This window comes from Mytilus californianus, unplaced genomic scaffold (assembly GCF_021869535.1).
Source record: "Mytilus californianus isolate M0D057914Y unplaced genomic scaffold, xbMytCali1.0.p SCAF_14, whole genome shotgun sequence".
Lineage (NCBI taxonomy): Eukaryota > Metazoa > Mollusca > Bivalvia > Mytilida > Mytilidae > Mytilus > Mytilus californianus.
In genome coordinates, this window is record NW_026262626.1 from 10,200,681 (window position 1) to 10,213,820 (window position 13,140).

The 13,140-nt window shown below is 31.3% G+C and overlaps 2 protein-coding genes across 9 annotated transcripts in view; one reads left to right on the forward strand and one right to left on the reverse strand.

Annotated features, from left to right (window-relative positions):
* LOC127724169 (uncharacterized) overlaps nt 1-13,140 on the reverse strand; it is a 483,200-nt gene that overhangs the window by 257,921 nt on the left and 212,139 nt on the right. The gene's annotated exons all lie outside the window — the stretch shown is intronic.
* Nucleotides 1-13,140, forward strand: part of LOC127724160 (protein Son-like) — a 35,282-nt gene that overhangs the window by 19,068 nt on the left and 3,074 nt on the right. The window contains exons 11-14 of one of the 8 annotated variants that reach the window (XM_052231037.1): nt 2,538-2,639; nt 3,770-3,917; nt 4,216-4,290; nt 10,990-11,105. In XM_052231037.1, coding sequence (XP_052086997.1) covers nt 2,538-2,639; nt 3,770-3,917; nt 4,216-4,290; nt 10,990-11,105 — 441 coding nt within the window. Of the gene's footprint in view, nt 1-1,594; nt 3,918-4,215; nt 4,291-10,989; nt 11,106-13,140 lie in introns of those variants that run through there. The other 7 variants (XM_052231038.1, XM_052231040.1, XM_052231043.1 and 4 more) reach the window with 7 other exon arrangements.

Below are 13,140 nucleotides of genomic sequence, written 5' to 3' on the forward strand. Positions count from 1 at the left end.
ATTTTAAAATATCAAAACATACCAGAATAGTGTTGGATATAATCTCAAATCAGTGTAAATCTGATTGTTGAAGTTTTTAAATAAATAAATATATAAAAGACACATTTATTATGCTTATTAAAACTTCTGAAAAATTATTACCTTCCTGTATCAATAAAAAAAGGAAATTGGAAGAAATAACTTTGAAAAAAGGGGTTTAAGAATTGAGAATGTTGGCCTCTAAAAAACAATCCAATGCCGAGTCAATGCACTTTTTACATCCCTTACTTTACAACTTTCACTGTGGCAAATTAAGATGCCTTGAGCCTTTTCAAGCTAAATTATTTCAGTAAGGTGTTAGTATATTCAATTGAAGTTTGCAGTATGTTTTAGATGAACCATGGATTCTTTGCTATGCAATATTAATATAAAAAATAGCTTGTCAAATAAGTTCTACAGCCATCATTTTGTTACACTTTCCATGACTTGATAGGGTGGCAATGACATGTGTATTTATTGAAATAGGTAATAAGTGTTAAGGTAAAGCTGAGTTCATGGTCCATCTTACAAACCAGGAAACTTCATTCATTGTACTTTATACACTCTCAAATAGTTCAGCTAATACAAATCTTGAATAAATTATGGATATTATAAATGAATTTAAAGCTAAGTTAAAACAAACAAAAAACACATTGAGTAGTTATGAACTTAGATTGTGTAGTAAAATGAAATATTTAAAATCCCTTTTTCATCTTCCTTTAAGGCAGAATTCTAAATCTTTACAGAGTAGATAAAAGTGAGAGAAAAAAAAGACATTTGAGAAAAACAACCATTCCTGAATACTAATTGTTAGTCTATTTGCAGGTACTAGAAATGCAGCTATATTGGGTATGGCCAATCAAGTGCTTTACAGCACACCAAAGCTGGTAGATCAACAATTAAGCACTTGTTCGGCCATACCTCATCAACAAAAAACATACCTTTTCATATGTTCTTAGTTTTCTTTGTCTAAGTTTTCCATAGTTTTGCTCATTTTTATTCAAATGTTTGAACATATGTCAAGGTTTGAAGCAATATAAGTCTAAATTACTCAGCTGAATATTAATACACTGATGCATTTTAGACTTATTGCTTTTATGCAAAATCAATTGTAACAGTTATACAGCTTTATATCTCAGTTTCAAGTAAATTAAGTAATTTTGCTTTGTTTTATTGCTTTGCAATTTTATGGGCCAAATAAGGGCTTTTATCATACATCTTGCTTTATAAGAAAATTGGTAATGGGTGTTTTTTTTTCCTTACAATATATACATTTGACAAAAAGAAGGTATTTGTAGAGGGAATTGGCTTTTACTTTGTCATATTTAAAGGGGCCAGAAACGGAATGTGTCATTTCTCCCTAAAGGTTTTTAATTGGAGGTGACGAGTTTTTTCAAATTTGCACATTGTCTTTTATTAAAACACCACACAAGCAGTTTAATCAGTTTTGGAAAGTAACCATAATATGGGCATTTTTGCATGACAATTTTTTAATATATCAAAATTTCATTAGGATGAAAGAACTTGAAATCAAGAAAAAGCTGTGCTTCTGTTTCATTTACACATGTCACTATAGATAAATTTTACAACAGCTACTGTTTACTTGTGGTGTAACCATGGAAACCAGATTGATGACACATGAGCCATGATAAGTTGTTGACATATGTCAACAAAGTGATGGTGAGTATGTAAAATATGGATGCAGAATGAAATATTTTATGGTAAATGTTGATGGAATTGTTTATGACTTTTTAGAATTTAATGTATAACAAAACAAAACAAATAAACAAATAAAACAATAGATACTTATATACAAAAGATCATCAGTAATAATTTTCAGTCTCATGTATTCTGAAAGTACATGCTAAAATTGAGAATGGATTTTTTGCTAGTTTGTTTTATCTGGATTTTTCCAAAATGGTGTTTTCATTATTATTACAAATCAGTGGAGGTAAGAAGTGGGAGTTAAACTTTTTACAAGTGTTGAATAATTTACTGTAATGCGAAAGATAAAAGAAACAATGTTATACTTTCTTAATTTAAAGCAATTATGCAAAGAGGTCAATTACGCTTGTTTGCTCACCTGACCAGTAGTGTCAAGTGAGCTGTCCTCATCACTTGGCACACATAGTCATCGTATGTTAACTTTTTACAAAAATCTTCTCCTCTGAAACTACTGGGCCAATTGGAACCAAGCTTTGACACATTCATCATTGGTTATCAAGTTTAGAATAAATGTGTCTAATGATCCAAACAACATGGCTGATATCACTAAACATAATACATAGGTGTAAAATGCAAGTTTTTTCTATTACCTTGAAAACTCTTCAGAAAATAACAAACATTATTACAATTACAAGGCACAATCATCATATTTGTTGGATGAACATGGAAATTAAGATACATACTTTGGCAAGCAACTTTTACATAGTAGTAACATCTTAAAAATAAAGGTGTTTTACTAAAGAGGAAAATTTGCCAGAATTTGGCATAAATATCAGACACAAGATTTATTACAGGCCATAGCTGATGTAACAAGATACAGGAAGTACCGGAAGAAATTTGCAACCCATGTTGTCAAAAAACTGATCTTAAAGAGTTTAGCTATTATGGATATGAAGGTATGAAGTCAAGCACAACTAAGGAGGGAGTTCTAATGGCTTTCAAATGTTTTTTAATTTATTGGAATTAGTGGCAGATTTAAACATGTGATCTTCCAGTTATGAGAAATATGATTGATTGTGAGGAAAATACTGCAACCTTAGGCAGTTAAAATCAAGTAGTCAACACGTATTTAGTTATCTTAATGTATCGATTATATTTTTCATGTAGTGCTACATAAAAGATTTTCGTAACATTTTTGAAAGAAAATGAAAAAGCCATTGGTATTCCTTCATTGCTTGATATTCATTCCTTGAGATATTGTGTGATTTATTTTCAGGTACAGAGATTGCTGATTTTGGACTTTCCTTCCATTTGTGTCTTTCAATGTCTATTTATTCTGTATATGAATATAATTTTAATGTACTATATGCAGATTGGAAATAAGATCAATGATGAATTAGAACTGACATAAAATAAAACAAATTAGACATGTACATAACTGTTTATACTTGAATTGCTGTTTTAAAAAACTCAGAATAAAGATATAGCATGTAATATAGTAGAATAAACATCCCATATCCTTCCTTTCTCAACAACAAGTCTAAAGATTATCCCATAAGCACTTTCATAGATTATTTTGCTATTCATTGACTCTAAAAGTCATAATAGGTAACTGATGTACTGTAAATTCAGAAATATTTATGATGTTTCTTTTATTGCAAAACTTGGGAAAGGATAGATTTCGCAAAAATAAAAAAAACTTGCATTCTAAATTTTGATACCATTATTTTTTTATACAGCATTTCCTGAAATTACAGTAATTAATCTTCACATTTTTGCCATTTGTTCAACACTCATAATAATAAAAGCACAAAATTATTTCTGAATTTACAGTATATTAGCATAAATAAACAGTTCATGTTCTGTATGTCTTTCATTAAAAAAGTATATATTTGAGGTCCATTGAATTTTCCAATTTAAACAATATTTTGACTAGTTTGAGGGTTAATATGGCCTCTCATTGATAAGTAAGATAATAAAACATCTAACATGTTATATCAGTATTCAGTGTTTTTAATAATTTACTACCATGCCTATTGATACCTCTATAGTCGATACATTGTAGTATACTATTATGTTATTGCAGGACCAGTTCAACAGGGCTGCTCCAGTAAAGGGAGGTATTGGTATGGCTCTGCTTCAAAAGATGGGCTGGCAACAGGGGACAGGGCTGGGGAAAAATAATGAGGGTGGTCTGGAACCTCTTGCTCTGGATTTTAAGATGGATCGTAAAGGTAAGAAATGGACCTGTAGTCACTTCATTGTTAAACAGTATAGATAGACTGTTCAAGTGGCAATCCAGCTAACTACATGCCTCCTTCTTGAGAGAAAGTTGTATTTTTTTAAATTGACTAATTTCTAATTTTATTTGCAAATTAATGTTTTCCTTTTTTACTCTTAAAAAAAATACAGGAACACCTCAAGTTTCTAGAACTTTTCAAAACCTATAAATTGGTGATTCAAAGATCAGCTTAATCCATAATCAGACTAAGATAAAAGTTTTATGCTACATTTTGTATGTTTTTGTTGTAGGTTTGTCATCGCAAGATGAATACCGCCCAAGTAAAAAAGTTTATCTGAATGCTCCTGTCAAAAAGGACTTGTCGGGTAAGATCATATATAAACATAAATAAGTAAATGATTTAATAGATAATATAGATTCTACCACTGCATCAATTGTGATATGATATTTCTCCATATGAGACAAATTTAAAATTGGAGGCTTGCCAAGCATTTTAAATATTTGAAAGGAGTAGGCCTGGTAAGACCCCTTTTTGGCCCCAAAATATAGCATTTCAAAAATTTTTTAAAATTGTAAACTTTTAGCTATTTATTGGAAAGAAGAATACTTTTGTTACATAAATATGGGCTTGTTTTTGACATTATACTGCACATGCATCAGATACAAGCATCATTAATTCATGCAAAATTACTAAAATCTTCACAATTTTAGCATTTGTGCTAATTAGTCCCCTACTGACGAAGTTGAAGGGGACTTTAGGTTTGCACTCCGTCCGTCTGTCCATCCGTCAGTCCGGCAAATCAGCTTTCCACACTTTTTTTCTTTGTTCTTGAAGATATTGATTTGATATTTGGTATATAGTTTTATCATGACAAGTTATAGATCAAGTTCGAATTTCGTTCCGGTCTGATGATTTAGTCCAGATTTATGGTCCATAAAAAAACTTCATAACTAATGTTAGAGTACTATGTTAAACTATATATCTGTACAAAGGGAGATAACTCATTTTTTAAAAGACATTCTTTGTTAAATTATTTGAAGAATTTTTTGGCAGGTTTGTTTGTTATTTAGTATAAACTAATTTTCTGAATGCTATGTTTATTAATGTATATATTTCAATACATTACATTGTGTAGATAAAAGTTGTTGACATTTTATAGATAAGTTACAAATATATATTAGTTTGTGACAAATGAAAGAAAAAATATTTGGAACTATTAATTATATTTGATTATAATTTGAAAATAGATATACACTGTATTACATCATTTCTAATTTTAGAGAACTATTAATCATATCTTATGTTTTTTTCACTCATATAACCAGTTTTCCACGCTGTTTTTAGTCATGCTTGAAGATATTGACATGATATTTACTTTTTGTTTACACCATGACAAGTTATAGAACAAGTTAGCATTTTGTTTCAGTAAAGTGAATTTTTATCCGGTAGGGGACTGTATTGCCATGCAATACTTTCAGAATGCTTGTTTTTAGACGGTTTTTGTCTAAAATGGAAGTGGCCACACTTGTGTTCAGTCTTAATATTTAAATATATGTTGTATTTGATGATGATACAGAAAATATATAAAGGTTGAGACTGAACACAACTGCGGCCACTTTCAATTTAGACAAAAACCATCTAAAAAGTGACGTTTTGTTGCATATTTGATATATTTTTCATATTTGAGCTTGAATTTAGGCGTCTTTATTGACCAAATCAGTTCGTCTTTTACATATACTAATTGAATCGAATGAAAAAGACACTCAAGTATTTAAACAAGAGTGCACACGCTGAAATGTCTCGCCTTCTTTACTAATCATTGATATTATGTTGATAGTTCTAAATATAAAGCTTTACTTCAACTATCACATAAACTTAACATGATCCAAGAAAATGAGGTCAAGGTCATATAAACCAAACAAGAAGTACATGTACACCTTACAATCATTCAATACACTAAATACAGTTGACCTATTGCTTATAGTTTCTAAGATACAGACTTAACCAAGAAAACTAAACATTGACTAATGAACCATGAAAATGAGGTCAAGGTCAGATGAACCATGCCAGGCAGACATGTACAGCTTGCAATCCTTCCATACAACAAATATAGTTGACCTATTGCTTATAGTAATAGAAAAATTGACCAAAACACAAAAACTTAACACTGAGCTATGAACTGTGAAATTGAGGTCAAGGTCAAATAAAACCACCTAGACTGACATATACATCATAATATATGTCCATACACCAAATATAGTTGACCTATTTCATATAGTATTAGAAAAAAAGACCAAAACTCAAGAATTTAACATTGACCACTGAACCATGAAAATGAGGTCAAGGTCAGAAGACACCTGCCAGCTAGACATGTACACCTTACAATCATTCCATACACCAAATATAGTAGACCTATTGCATACAGGTTAAGAAAAACAGACCGAAACACAAAAACTTAACTATAACCACTGAACCATGAAAATGAGGTCAAGGTCAGATGACACCTGCCAGTTAGACATGTACACCTTACAGTCCTTCCATACACCGAATATGCTAGACCTATTGCTTCTAGTATCTGAGATATGGACTTGACCACCAAAACTTAACCTTGTTCACTGATTCATGAAATAAGTTCGAGGTCAAGTGAAAACTGTCTAACGGGCATGAGGACCTTGCAAGGTATGCACATACCAAATATAGTTATCATATTACTCATTTTAGAGAGAAATTAACATTACGAAAAATCTTAACTTTTTTTTCAAGTAGTCACTGAATCATGAAAATGAGGTCAAGGACAATGGACATATGACAGACGGAAACTTCGTAACATAAGGCATCTATATACAAAGTATGAAGTATCCAGGTCTTCCACCTTCTGAAATACAAAGCTTTTAAGAAATTAGCTAACGCCGCCGCCGCTGCCGGATCACTATCCCTATGCCGAGCTTTCTGCGACAAAAGTTGCAGGCTCGACAAAAATGGCAAAGATCTTTCATCAGATGTTCTTCAAATTTTAGGCCAAAATAAGCCAATACTGGACCTTCTCCTTTAACTGTTGTGACTTATGTATTGCATGAGATTTGATGGTGGCATCTGTTTCTCTAAGGATTTTAAAACTTAATTGATATTTCTTTTCCAATGATCTGGAAACAAATGTTTTCTTCTTATGTGACATCATGAGACATGGTCCCCTTTTTTCGTGACGTCACAATAGCAAATTGAGAGGGAAGCAAGAAAACTTGAAGTCATATTTTTAATTTGACCAATGAAGAAATGAGATCCTACAAACAACATGTTGATTATAAATAAATAATCAAATAATCAAGTGGTCTTGGAAAGTATAAAACTACTTAAATATGAAGAGAAAGAATCATATCCAATGGTTCACTGATCTCATAAGCAAACTTTAATTCTATGTTTTGATTTAGCTGTAAAAGGGCAAGTGAGTTATTAAACAGGGTTAGATATAACCACAACCCAGGTGTTTACTTATTTTCCTGCAACTAGTCGGATTAATTGGATTTTTTGGAGAACTATTTAAAAAAATTTGTTAGGTAATTATTATTGTTCAGTTGACTCTACTTACCAGAGTTCCCAGGACTGCACTTGCTTCAAAAAGTTGTTTCCAGAAATAATTTTATCAGTTTTTGGGGAAAGACGGCAATTCCTTATTTGGTTGGCCAGACTTCCAAGCCTCTCACGTCAATCATTTTGTTTTTATAGTTGGAAAACACCTCAAAATATCATACTGAATTGATGAGATCGAGATAAACAAATGAACAGATTGACTTTAAAACACTTTTTTATACATTTCCCTTCTGTTTCTCGTGAAATTATCGTATCTCGAGCTCTCCACACTATTTACATTTCTTTTACAATCCTGAAAAATCAGTATTACGAAAAATTCTAAATATATCCAACCTAGTGACGTCATGGTTGGAATTCCACACTACGTAGAAGCAGGGATATCCTTTACTCATAAAACCATTCACAGAAATTGGTACGATCTTAAAATCGGTATTTGTTTTATTAAACATAATTATGTTTGCTGTAGATGATTCAACCATCAATGCTTTAATTTGTAGGTCAACTTTTGCGGTAAACAATGGGGATACATGAGATTAGGGAGAGAAACGTTTTTTTTTCATTTTTTCTGTAACTGTATTGCGAATCTTCCTCTAACACAGGAGCACCTCTATTGATGAGTAATTATCCACCAAAATAAAAGTTCATGTATCTGAACACATAAATTGTGACATTTAGTATATGATAAGTAGTCTTCCATTAAAACAAAATTTTGTGTACCAACATAATCATTGAAAATGGTAAAAAATTATAAAATTTTCAAATGGTGTTTTTTGTAGTTTAAACATATTTATTCATAAAATTTACAAATATATCAAAATATACAAGGATAACAAAATGTTGGATCCGGAAACAAGCTGCACACAGCTTATATCAATCTGATTGATTTTTGTAAGTACATGTATCCCTGTGATGAGAGTTGTAACTGGGAACTTAATCAAGGGGGAAATTTTAAACTGAATAGACTTTTAAGTCCTCACTTTCCTGAGAAAGTTGTAATCAATTAAAAATTTTAAGAGTACCGTCACAAAAAAATGAGAAAGGCCCTAGCCTGCAGTTCAGTGGTACACAATAAAAAAATTTAAAGTATATTGTAGTAGTTATTAAATGATAGAATTCAATTGAATTTTCTAAAAACAATCCACTAAAACACCTGTCACTGTAAAGACATCCTATCTTCATTCTCTTACTGTATACAAAAGAAATGTACATGTAGGTCTGTCAAAAATTTGATGGGTCTGGCAAAACTTGTTACCCTGTAGGCCCCAATGTCTGACAGAAAAAAAAAACTGTTTGCATCTCTGAAACAGGGACATCATCTTTGTATCGTGGACACATTCCCCATTTATTTTCCTTCATGTTCGAAGATATTGATTTGATATTTGGTATATAGTTTTGTCATGACCAGTTACAGATCAAATTTGAAATTTGAATTTTGTTCGGTTAGGATGATTTTTTTGCAGCATTTGGGTCCTCGGACTTGGAAAATTCACGCAAATAATCAGTTTTCCACACTGTTTTTGTTATAAGTGCTTTTGTAGTTTGGTCTTTTTTTCAGATACTTTAAACAAAAGATTAGGTGTATGGAATGAATGTAAGGTGTATATTTCCGTCTTACCGGTTTCATCTGACCTTGACCTTTTTTTTGATTCATTGGATAATGTTTTAAATATTTCCTGTTTGGGCTAAATCTATGATACTATAAGCCATAGGGCCATTATATTCATGATAATTGGTATATATCATGGAATGGTTGTTTTATAGGTAGACATGATACCTACATTTATCAAATACTGTAAGCCATTGGTCAACTATATTAGTTGTAAGGAATTATTGCAAGATGTACATGTCTGTCTGGTAGGGTTCATCAGACCTTGACCTCATTTTCATGGTTCATTAATTTAGTCAATGTTCAATTTTGTGCAATCGGGTCTGTTTCTCTTGCCCTTTTGCTTATAGTATCTAAGTATATGCAAAAGGCCAACTTTATTTGGTGTACAATGTATGGTATGAAATTTAATTTAATCAAGTAAAGCAGCAGAAACATATCAGCATGTGCACTCTTGTTGTCATTTAAGTTGCATTTTATTAAGTAAGTTATTTGTGAGTATAAATTAAAGACTTTTAATTATCTGACCTCGTCCACCATAATGAAATTCAAAATATTTCATGGTGGCTAGCTTAACTTTACTAATGCATTTGTTTATCTCAAAATATTGAGATATTTTATCTAAAACAAGACACTTTAATTAAATTTTCTACTTCACTGTTTTATTACTTGCACATTTTATGTTCTTTAATGTGTTGTCTTAAAGAAGTTTTGAAAACCTACTTGAATTATGTTATGTTACCCAATGCGCAATTGGTTATCTTACATTGATTATATATGTGCATAGTTGACAACTTGTTTTTCCATGCACTGTAGGGGGCTATTTCTTTCAGTTCTATGCATGCAAACAGTCTTTGTTTGTTTTAGTCTCCTTAGAGCAGACTGTATATATAGGAAATACCATGTTGCCTCTCAGTGGAGAATATTTTAAGGTTTTGTTTCTTTTACATGATTTATTAAACCATATAACTAATTTATTAACTTTATAAATACTTTTTGAACTTTAGTATTTCTTTTGAATTCATAGGGCATTGTAAAGATTATTAGATAAAGCTAAAATTGACAGTACAAGTGCTTTATTTCCAACCATAATATACATTTCCAATGCTGTTTTCTGTGACCTAATAGAGAGTATTTATAGATTAAAACTAATCATATTTATATATACTGATGTACTGAATGTTTTCATTCAACATATCTATATATAAATGATGTATTTGTTATCTGTAGTAAAAAGTCAAGTCACATCAACTGTTATATCTAAAAGCTGTCATAGTTAGTGAGTTTAAATCATTAATGTACCTTTGGTATCTTTTGTCTCTCTTTAAGACAATTATTGAATCAAACCTTGTTTTTTATACAGTATTTTAACTGCTTCCAATTTCCATGTTGTGAAATACTTACCAGTTTATATAGCCAATACTAAGTATTAATTTTTACATGAAAAAAATATATAAACTACCAAATTTGTGAACTTGTCTTGCCAAGCAAAATAATTATCTTTCAACTTTAATCAAATGTTTTGATTTAGAAGGTGCTGATCTCTTCCATTGGTCCAAATTGACTCCATGATGAATTCTTGACTAAGGAAATGAAATTACATTAAACAACAATTAATTTCAATATTGTCAACCTTTCTACATGTTCTAGCTGTTCTTTTGCTCATTCTTTGTATGAAGACTATCAAAAGATACCCCAATAAAATAGAAACAACGGCCATATTCCCTCAGAGCTCTCAAGATCTTTGATTTTCTTATAATTAGTAAGCATAAGTGTTTGAGTTCGACAATTGTTGAATTGTGTAATTGAATGGTTATTTTTTCAGGTAAAAATTTGTTGAAATGTGTATAAATCAAATGATTATTACAGGTAAACACCCAGTGTCAGCCCTTGTTGAATTATGTAACAAGAGAAGATGGGGATCACCTGACTTTCAGATGGTACATGAAGGTGGACCTGATCATAAAAAGAACTTTCTTTTTAAGGTAAGATTCAAAATTTTAAAAATAGTACATGATTGATTGACCGTTGGTTATTAATGCCACTTGAAGCACACTTGGCGATATAAGAGCAGATAGTTTTTTATTGGTTGAGGAAACCAGAGTTTCCAGAGTGAACCACCAACTTTTGACAGGAAACGTGGTAATACTAGTCAAATAAGATCAGAGTCTAACACACCATTCATAATAAGATCAGAGTCTAACACACCATTCATAATAAGATCAGAGTCTAACACACCTTGCCATGAAAGGAGTTAAATCTCACAACCTCAGTGTTGACAGGCTAGCAATCACCTTAGATGAACTAATTTAGAGCACTCTGCCACCAAGGCTCCAGAAATAGTACATGTATAAGAATAATAAAAAATATTTGTATTAACTTAAATAAGAAAATATGTGTGCATAGGTCTTAAGTTCATAGTCTACATGTCCCCATTTGTATAGATATTGGGAAGTTATTTTTATGCCCCCGCCGTAGCGAAGGGGGCATTAAGTTTTACCCTTGTCCGTCTGTACGTCCGTCCATACGTCCCAAAATTGGTTTCCGTTCTCTAACTTGAGTTTGCCTCAACCAAATGTTTTGAAACTTATACACAATGCTAATTACCACAAAACACAGATCAAGTTTGAATTTTGGTGGCGTCACTTTAACTGTTCTAGAGTTATGCCCCTTTATAAATGGAAAAATTGCAAAATTTTTAGTTTCCGTTCTCTAACTTAAGGTTGCCTCAACCAAATGTTATGAAACTTATACACAATGCTTATTACCACAAAACACAGATCAAGTTTGAATTTTGGTGGCGTCACTTTAACCATTCTAGAGTTATGCCCCTTTACAAATGGAAAAATTGCAAAATTTTTATTTTCTTCTAAATATCAAGTTATTTTTAAAATTGGAGTTATCTTCCTTTGTCCATGATTATAGTTGAATCAACTACAATCAATGTTTTATACAATGTAATGTTTAATTTTGACTTCCACTGATAAAACACAGATCAAGTTGAATTTGGGTAGTGTCACTTTAACCATTATTGAGTTATGCCCCTTTATAAATCAAAAGATTGAAAAAATTTTAGTTTCCATTCTGTAACTTAAGTTTGCCCCTACCAAACATTATGAAACCTATACACAATATTCATAACCACAAAACTAAGATCAAGTACAAATTTTGTGTTTCCTTTTTCTAACTTTAGTTTGCCTCAACCAAATGTTATGAAACTTATACACAATGCTTATTACTACATAATACAGATTAAGTACGAAATTTGGTGGCGACACTTTTACCATTCTTGAGTTATGTCCCTTTATAAACATAAAAACTGCTGAATTTTTTAGTTTGTCTCAACCAAATGTTATAAAACTTATACACAATCATTCTAGAGTTATGCGTGTTTACAAATAGAAAAATTGCTGAATTTTTAGTTTCTGTTCTCTACTAAAGTTAGCCTCAACAAAATGTTATGAGACTTACACACAATGCTTATTACCACAAAATTCAGATCAAGTTCAAATTTGGGTAGCGTCACTTTTACTGTTCTTCAGTTATGTCCCTTTATTACTATATGATATGCAAGCGGGGGCATCATCTGTGTCCACATTTATTTTATTATGTTAAAATCAGAAATTATTCAGGACCAAATGAAAAAAATGGGAGTAGCACAGTGGCATAATGTAAGGAAGATTCCATGAACAGTTTATTCAAATCTTACTCACTTACGTAGTCCTCTGTGCTTACTTGCACATGAGGCCATCACCAAAATCCTCCAGTTTCCCATGTCATTCCCATGCTTCTCGATTCACACTCTATTGTACGTCGCCATGTTTCTTTTGGTCTTCCTCTATTTCTTTTCTCCATCAGTGATTTTGCTAGCGCTCGTCATTTTCATCATTTACGAAACGGTTTTCAAAATGACGAAAGTATTCCAAATCAATTTTGTCACTTAAATTTGGAAAGAGTAAAAATATTTTCGCATGAAAGTACTATAATTCTACCTGTCTTATTGTTTCTGACAAGTTTATG